Source organism: Ahaetulla prasina, chromosome 2, assembly GCF_028640845.1.
Source record: "Ahaetulla prasina isolate Xishuangbanna chromosome 2, ASM2864084v1, whole genome shotgun sequence".
Classification (NCBI taxonomy): Eukaryota; Metazoa; Chordata; class Lepidosauria; order Squamata; family Colubridae; genus Ahaetulla; species Ahaetulla prasina.
This window is the reverse complement of record NC_080540.1, coordinates 219,730,302-219,738,407: the sequence shown is the minus strand read 5'-3', so window position 1 is coordinate 219,738,407 and position 8,106 is coordinate 219,730,302. Positions and strand designations below refer to the sequence as shown.

Sequence of the window (8,106 nt, the reverse complement as noted above, 5' to 3'; positions counted from 1 at the left end):
TGGAACTGTATTCAGTTATGCGAATACATATTGAGAAAAACTATAGATCTCTTCATCTACCACATTGCTTCTCTGTGCCAATCCTTTAAAAAAAAAAATCTTCAATCCTGCTAGCAAACTGAACTGATACAGGCCAATTTTCCTGTCAAATTACCTTTAGCTGAAAATATAATACCATTAAACCCAAACCTCAGGAAATTAGATCACAAAGGAAGTAAAACCCAGCAGCAGGCACAGAACTGGTGATTACATGGAAGAAAGATCTGGGAGGGAGGAGGTTGGATTGCGGGGGGGGGGGGATTTCCCCAAAGAAAGCAGTGGCATATCACTTCAGGGTTGTTGCCAATGAAGCCGCCACAGCACACCTATGAAGTTACAATAATCAAGCTCAATTGGTAGTAAATTTATTTGCCATCTTTATTATTTTGATAAATAACTCAAGACGGATATCATACCTAGTACTCTTCCATCCTCCTATTTTCCCCACAACAACCTTGTGAGATGAACTGGACCGAGAAAGAGTGACTGGCCCAAAGTGACCCAGCCAGCTTTCATGGCTAAGGGAGAACTAGATCTCATGATCTCCTGGTTTTTAGTCTGTTGCCTTACCCAGTAGACCAAACTGGCTCTACTACTACAAAGTGGCTTTGAAAAAATCTTTTCTATTTATAATCACCAATAAACAAATGTATTAAATTTTAAAATAAACAAAAAGAAGGAAGCTTCAAATTGGAGTCCTTTCATCCTCAGTCATGCCCCAGTGAAATGGCAAAACCTACATTCTTATTATCCTATCACAGAATTAGATAGGTGGAAGCGGGTTCGCCAACTCCACCCCTCTCCTCTTTCCCTGCAGAAAGCCAAAGTGTACAACAGGACTGTCCAACATTGGCAATTTTAAGACTTGTGGACTTAAATCTCCCAGAATTCCCCAGTCAGCATGCCACTATTGGACACGTTGAGTGTCCAGGATAGTTGACTCTACAACCTTTGCTTCAGTCCCTCCTATGGGAAGTTGTGTCAAAAAAATTCAGGATGGTCATAATAGCACTTAGACTTATATATCACTTCACAGTACTTTACAGCCCTCTCTAAGCAGTTTACTTAGCAGTCAGCATATCGCCCCAAACAATCTGGGTCTTCATTTTACCAACCTCAGAAGGATGGAAGGCTGAGTCAACCATGAGCTGGTAAGATTCGAACTCCTGGCAGCGAGTTAGCCTGCAATGCTGCATTGTAACCACTGCGCCACCACAGCTCTTGCACAGTGGCGGCATATAACCATGTGATTGAAGCCTCATCCTTTTATATGTGTGTTGTATTCTGTAAAAACAAAGGGTGGCGCTTCTACCATGAGAGTGGCTGCCATCTTGACTTTTTTGACCTCTTCTAAAAGGGAGAGCAACACCTGTCTGGGAAATTGGTTGCCCTACCCATTGGCTCTCTAGAAACTGCCTACTTTTCTGCCACCCTGATAAGGAGTAAGACCATCGGTTTGAATTATTGAGCTAACCTCCGGTCCCCAGCCCTTAAAAACATGCACGGGTGCGTCCATGCGTGCAGGTGGGGAGATCCTTTTCAACCCCAAACAAAGTGACAACTGTGAAGGTTTTGGCCAAGTTTCCAGCGGCTGGTTGAGCCGATCTGCCACGGTTTGGCCAACGCCTGATGCTTGCCAAAAAAAAAAAAAAAAAGCACAGAAGCTCATTAACGGGGATGGATTTTTTTTACTACCCTACTGGAAAATCTCCAGCTTGTAACGACTGGCGTCCCCATATACAGACGTTCTAAATTGACCTTGATGAAGTCGCCTTCTGAGCGGAATAATGCGCAGGCAAAAAAAAACAAAACAGAGAGAGAGGGAAGGAAGGAAGGAAGGAAGGAAGGAAGGAAAGAAGGAAGGAAAGAGAAAGAAAGAAAGAAAGAAAGAAAGAAAGAAAGAAAGAAAGAAAGAAACAGCTCCCTTCGCAACTTCTACACCTTCGCAGCTCCCGTTGGGCGAAATAAACGATCCGATCCTCCCGGGATCCGCAGCAGAGCTCGCTCCTTTCCTCTAACACCCCCCCCCAACACCCACACACACCACCCCAGTCCCTTTCTTCCTCCGCCCTCCCGTTATTCTTCGCCGGGACCCCCTTTCCCTTTTGTTATTCGGCATGTCTGATTAGCCGAGGCCTGATTGGCTGGCTGCCTGTTCGGAAAATAGATTCCGTGCAGATCGGCTCTGCCCCCCTTCGCCTGCCCGCTTCTCCCGCTCGCCCAGTTCCAGGCAGGAAACGTAGAGCGAGCGGGGCTTGATGGAAGCTGATCGGCAGCGGCTGAAGCGTTAAGAGCTCGAGCCTTGACAAGCAGCGCGCCGCGGAGTCTTCGGCCGGCCGCGGCAATCGCCTACTTTCCCCAGCGCGCCTGCCAGACTTGGAGATCCAAGCATGGACTACTGCCGCCGGGCAACCGCCAGCGCTTTTCTCCTGGCTTCTTTGCTTCTGGTAAAAGGCGCTTATTCCAACTCTCTTGCATCCTGCTTAGAGAAGGACTCCAATACTGGGGGGAGGTGGGGGGTGTGTGCTGGGGGAGTGGGGTAGAGGGCGAGCGGTGCTACCTTTGGAAACGCTTTCTTGGAAAAATTGTCGCGGGGTCCCGTTGAGAGGTGCCAGCTGAACACCGGTCTTTTAAAAATAATAATAATAATAATAGTAGTAGGCGCCGGTGGACTCCCCTTGGGCGTTGCTGGCAGGCTTTCGCGAACGCGCGTTGCGGAGAGCGACTTCTGGAGTGGAATTGAAAGCCAAAAAAGTTTCTCTTGAAACCAGCCGCGCCGAAGCAGTGCTGGGAACGATTAGACTTTTGAGACTTAGATCTAACTTTATGGCCACTTGAAATGTACGCTAAGCGGCATACATTACAATGACATTTTTTGCTGGTTGGCCGGGACAAGAGATGCGGGGTTTTAATTTAATTCTTCTCCTTTTTTTTGTTCCCTTCCTCTGTCTATCTTCCAGCTATTTCCCCCCAGCACTGCGTTAGGAGGGAAAGCAGGGCATTTTTTTCCCCTTCTCCAGCAAAGTTAAGGAAGGTTCCTGCTGGAAAGGCAAACTTTTAGCTAAAAGTCCTCTCTTGATCTTAAGGGTGCCCTACCTTAGCAGAAGAGAAATCTGGGTTTCAGTAACTTGGCTTTCTTCTAATGATACCCCCGTCTGCTCTTGGAAATGAATGTGTCCCTGGGAATAATCTTGTGAGGGACACCAAATTGTCTTATCTCCAAACCTTATTTCCAATGCAGCCACCCCACGATGTGTTTTAATATAATTTCCAATGCAAACAAATGTGGTTCATTTGTTGTGGGAGGGAATGATGAAACAATATATTTCAGGTAAAAAACTTGTAATTAGAATTTCCTAATGGCCGAGAGGAGGGGAAAGAAGCTACTTGGCAGAGACCTACCATAAGCTTTTGGAGCAAATTCTGAAGGGGAAAAAAAGCATGTGCAAATGCGAATTAAGCATAGTAAGCTTCGTGGGTTTCGTGGGTTTGTTTCATAGTTATGGAGGATCATACTTTCTTAATGACGGCACTATCATATATCATTTCAGTTGGCTGCAGTCATTTGGATTCTTAAATTCACTTCACTGGAATTTCTCTTTATAGAAATTGGGCTACAGAATTGGGCTACTATTCAGTAATTCCCTTCCCTAATCTTCTGCTTATTAAATGTCCTGAACTGCGGCTCCCATCATTCACAACCAATGTGGTCAATATTAGCTCTGGATCGGTGGTTCCCAAATTTTTTTGGGCCATGCCCCACCTAAGCATCTCTAAAATCCTGATGCTCCCCCCCACATGACATATAATTCTTACTTTACTCAAAAAAGTAAATTCTACTCACGCGGAGGAAGCCTAAAAAGCCATTAACTTGGTTTAAACAATGTTCAGATTGCCCCCATTAAAAATCAAATTGGCCCCCTGTGAAGTATGGGCCCCGTATTGGGAACTGTTGCTCTATATGAAGAAAAATGCTGTTTAACATAATATCTGGAGGGTGAGTGGCTATGGAAGGCTGTTTTAATTTTAGCCAATGTCCACTACTGTAATTAGCTTCAGTTCTATCACCATTACTGGCCCTGCACTTGCACACAAGAGAACATTTAAGGTACATAGAATGAGTTTTCAGTACAAGAACTCCAGTGGGCCATTTTCTTGGTGTGAAGAATGTTTTCATTCCTGCAACCTCAGCAGAAATTGGGTTATGTCTAACAAGGACTTGTGTTGTCCTTCCAACTCTGTTATTCTGTTAAGGAGAGAACCAACCTAGAACTAAAGAGAAGTTTCCTGACAGTTAGAACAATTAATTAGTGGAACGACTTGCCTTCAGAAGTTGTGGGTACTCCATCGCTTGAGATTTTTAAGAAGAGTTTGGACAACCATTTGTCTGAAATGGTATGTGGTTTCCTGCTTTTTTTGTGTGTCACAACAGTATACACAAACAATTGTCATAGATAAAACAAGATGTATTGAAGAAAATATATAAGTAAAAATATGCATCAATAATATTAATTTGATATAATGAAGGAAACAATAGGAACGGTAGACAGAAATGGTAGGCACTATTGTGCTCTTATGCACGCCCCTTATAGTCCTCTTAGGAATGGGGTGAGGTCAATAGTTGACAGTTTTTGGTTGAAGATTTTGGGATTTTGGGAAGAGACCACAGAGTCAGGTAGTGAGTTCCAAGCATTAACAGCTCTGTTACAGAAGTCATATTTTCTGCAATCAAGTTTGAAGCGGTTGACATTTAGCTTGAATCTATTTTTTGCTCTTGTAATATTGCGATTGAAGCTGAAGTAGTCTTTTATAGGAAGGATATTGCTATAGATGATTTTGTGTGTTAAACACAGGTCATGTCGGGAGTCGACGGAGTTGTAAGTTTTCTAATCCCAGGATTTCAAGTCTGTTTGTTTGCTTGAGCAGAGGGTTGGATTAGAAGACCTCCAAGGTCCCTTCCAACCCTGTTATTCTGTTCAATTTATGTAGTATTGTATATCCTTTAATGGTTACACGTGTATTTCTTGCTCACAAGTTGAGTATGGTTTCCAGAAATCCTTGGGAGTTTTGTTTTGTTTTTACGTCACATCCCTCTCCCCAATTAATCGCAGCAACATGGAGATGAATTCGCCTTCATCTTCCCTCATGAGAAGATGCTGTATTGATGGAAGAGAATATTTGTAGTTCAGAATTGAACTGTGGGACCCTTGGTGCTTTCTGAACTTGGTTGTTTTCTTGCAGATGTTTCATTATTGATCTAGGTAACATCATGAGGAACACTGATGATGTTACCTAGTTTGGTAATAAAACATCTGTAAGAAAACCACGAAGCTCAAAGAGTACCAAGGACCCCATAGATAATCTGTTCTATTTCGAATATACTTGGATTGCCAATTTTAATCCAGCAAGAACACAAGTTTTGAAGTATAATATGGGTGAATGAATGAAAGGTACTAAACCTACCCATAAGTTGTGATCTAGCACAAGGATCTCCAACCTTGGCAACTTTAAGACTTGTGGACTTCAACTCCCAGAGTTCCTCAGCCAGCAAAACTCTGGGAGTTGACGTCCACAAGTCTTAAAGTTGCCAAGATTGGAGACCCCTGATCTAGCAGATAAACTGCTGACAGACTGTGGGAGTTTGTGGAGAGATGAGCTGCTGTCCAGAAAAGATTTAGGATTTCTTAATTGCATCTCAACAATGGACATCTAGCCCAGTTCCTGCTTTATATTAATTGGAAGGGTGCCCTGTTCCTTTTTTTTTTTAACTCTGAGGACAAACTGGAATAACTGGCATGATTTAACTATCTTCAGAACATGTCTTGGTAGTCTTCTCCACTATTCATCAAAATAAAAGCATTCATCTTTATTGCCAAAGGTTATGCACTATATGTTAATGCTATCATAATTTATACCAAGTAGTGAAGTGGATTTAACTCTTTTTAAAAAGTACTAGAACTTTAAAGCAGGATTTTTTCATTTTTTTCAGGGCAGGGAATCTATTATTTAAAAAAAAAACATATTCTCAGAATCTCTTATCAAGGAGAAAAGTTCTTAACAATAAAAATTGGCTGTATTCTAATGAACCTTTTTAGCTATTAGGGTTCCACGGAATGCAGTTTGAAAAACACTCCTCTAAAAATATGCATGTTTCTTTGATATAAAAGGAGATTATAAATGAGGGCAAAATTAAGAAGTTAATTGATTAGTGGTTATTTTGTGTGTATGTGGCAAATGATTCTTTCTGCTTGTTATTGTAAATCAGGTATATGTTTAAGGTATGTTTCCTGATTGCTTAATTGTAGCCTATGACTATCATTAAGTGTTGTATCATTAAGTGTTAAATTTGTACCCTATGAGTAGTGTTGTAAGTGTTGTACCTTGATGAAGGTATCTTTTCTTTTATGTACACTGAGAGCATATGCACCAAGACAAATTCCTTGTGTGTCCAATCATACTTGGCCAATAAAAAATTCTATTCTATTCTATTCTATTCTATTCTATTCTATTCTATTCTATTCTATTCTATTCTATTCTATTCTATTCTATTCTGTTCTATTCTATTCTGTTCTATTCTAAATATGTAGTGAAAACCCCTAGTTGTGTAAAGAATAAATTACACATATCTGCAGAGCTTTCCCCATTTAAAATAATCTCAAAATCAGTGCAGTATTAAGTTACATACAGAAAGTGTAGGCATTTTATTTCTCTTTTGGTCAATGTATAGCTGTGTCTTCAAAGGTTGCTATTCCTGTAAAGGTGTGGCTTTGCAGGAAGCAAATATAAGCTACTTATGTGCAAAGAAATAAGTGAAGTCATAGAGAAAATGACTTTCACCTGCATCTTATCATCCCAAGATATCCGTCTCCAATTTAGTGCCCCCCGGAAGTATGGTTTCAACTGCTATAACTTCTAGCCTATTACTGACACTTGGCATGACAATCATTTGAAAGACTCTTTTAAGATGGCACATCAAGTGGAAATGGGAATAATAGAGTTGAGCCCCTTTTTATTCTCCCATAATGCACCTGAGATAACATTACTCCGAATTACTGGGAGACATTAAAAAATAGAAAGATGAAGCCAAACTAACACGCTCAAAAATTGATGCCCAGTTCCAGGCCTCCAGAACCTAACAGAGAAGAAAGATGACCAACAATGTTCTTGAATCAGTCTCTTTATTTATTGCTAGATCTGATTCATCCCTGACAATTTATCTTGGTGAAATGTTTGCCATTGAATTTCCTTAGAATGAAATGTGGCCAGGATTTACAATGGACTCTTCCTGCAAGAATCCGGGAAGTTTTATAACTTCTTTTGAATCCTGCTACTTACTAGAATTGCTGAGTGGGTGAATCAGCCTGCAGGGAAGAACCAGCTTTGGATAGACAGGTTATATGGCTGGCTTCCCAGGATGAGCTTAGGGGGTGTCTAGAGGAAAGGACTTCAGTTTTTCCTTTCCATGTTCCTGCTTATGTACTATGACTTAGGTGCTACAATTGGGAGCCTGAGAAAATGCTCTGTGAGTCAGTTCACAGAGACTGAAGGTCAAAGAATTGAATTATTCTAGCAATCTGTGGAAAACTACTATTTCTGGGCAGCATGACTTTTCTGTCCTGTAGCCTAGGAACTTATGACCCTGCAGATGTTGCTAAAATCAATCCCCTTTTCCATTGGCCACAGCAACTACAGCTGCTGGGATCATAGTTCATCAGTTTCTGAAGGCTTATTTTCCTATTCTGGGATATATATGTATGTATGTATGTATGTATGTATGTATGTATGTATGTATGTATGTATGTATGTAGCAGAGAGTGAAGGGCAATATCCTTTCCATCTCAGCATTGCTGATCAATCTTTTTTATAGCCTTTAGGAGTAAAACACAAATCTATTAAGACAGGGTCAAGTATGTACTAAGCTGTTAAACTCATTGTTTGACTTGACCCCGTCACTGTCTCCCAGCCTAAGCTGCTTATACACCGCCATGAACCCCTGGAAGAAAAAATAGGATGAAGAGAACATTAAATAAACAGACATTTCAGAGCTTTTTGCAGAAGCTCTGATTC

General features: G+C 41.3%; 1 protein-coding gene across 3 annotated transcripts in view; it reads left to right on the top strand.

The window, feature by feature from the left end:
• Positions 1-2,262: 2,262 nt before the first annotated feature.
• Positions 2,263-8,106, top strand: part of ADAMTSL1 (ADAMTS like 1) — a 288,623-nt gene continuing 282,779 nt past the window's right edge. For all 3 annotated transcript variants that reach the window (XM_058168823.1, XM_058168822.1, XM_058168821.1), the window contains exon 1: positions 2,263-2,486. In XM_058168823.1, coding sequence (XP_058024806.1) covers positions 2,430-2,486 — 57 coding nt within the window. In that variant the 5' untranslated portion in view covers positions 2,263-2,429. The remainder of the gene's footprint in view (positions 2,487-8,106) is intronic.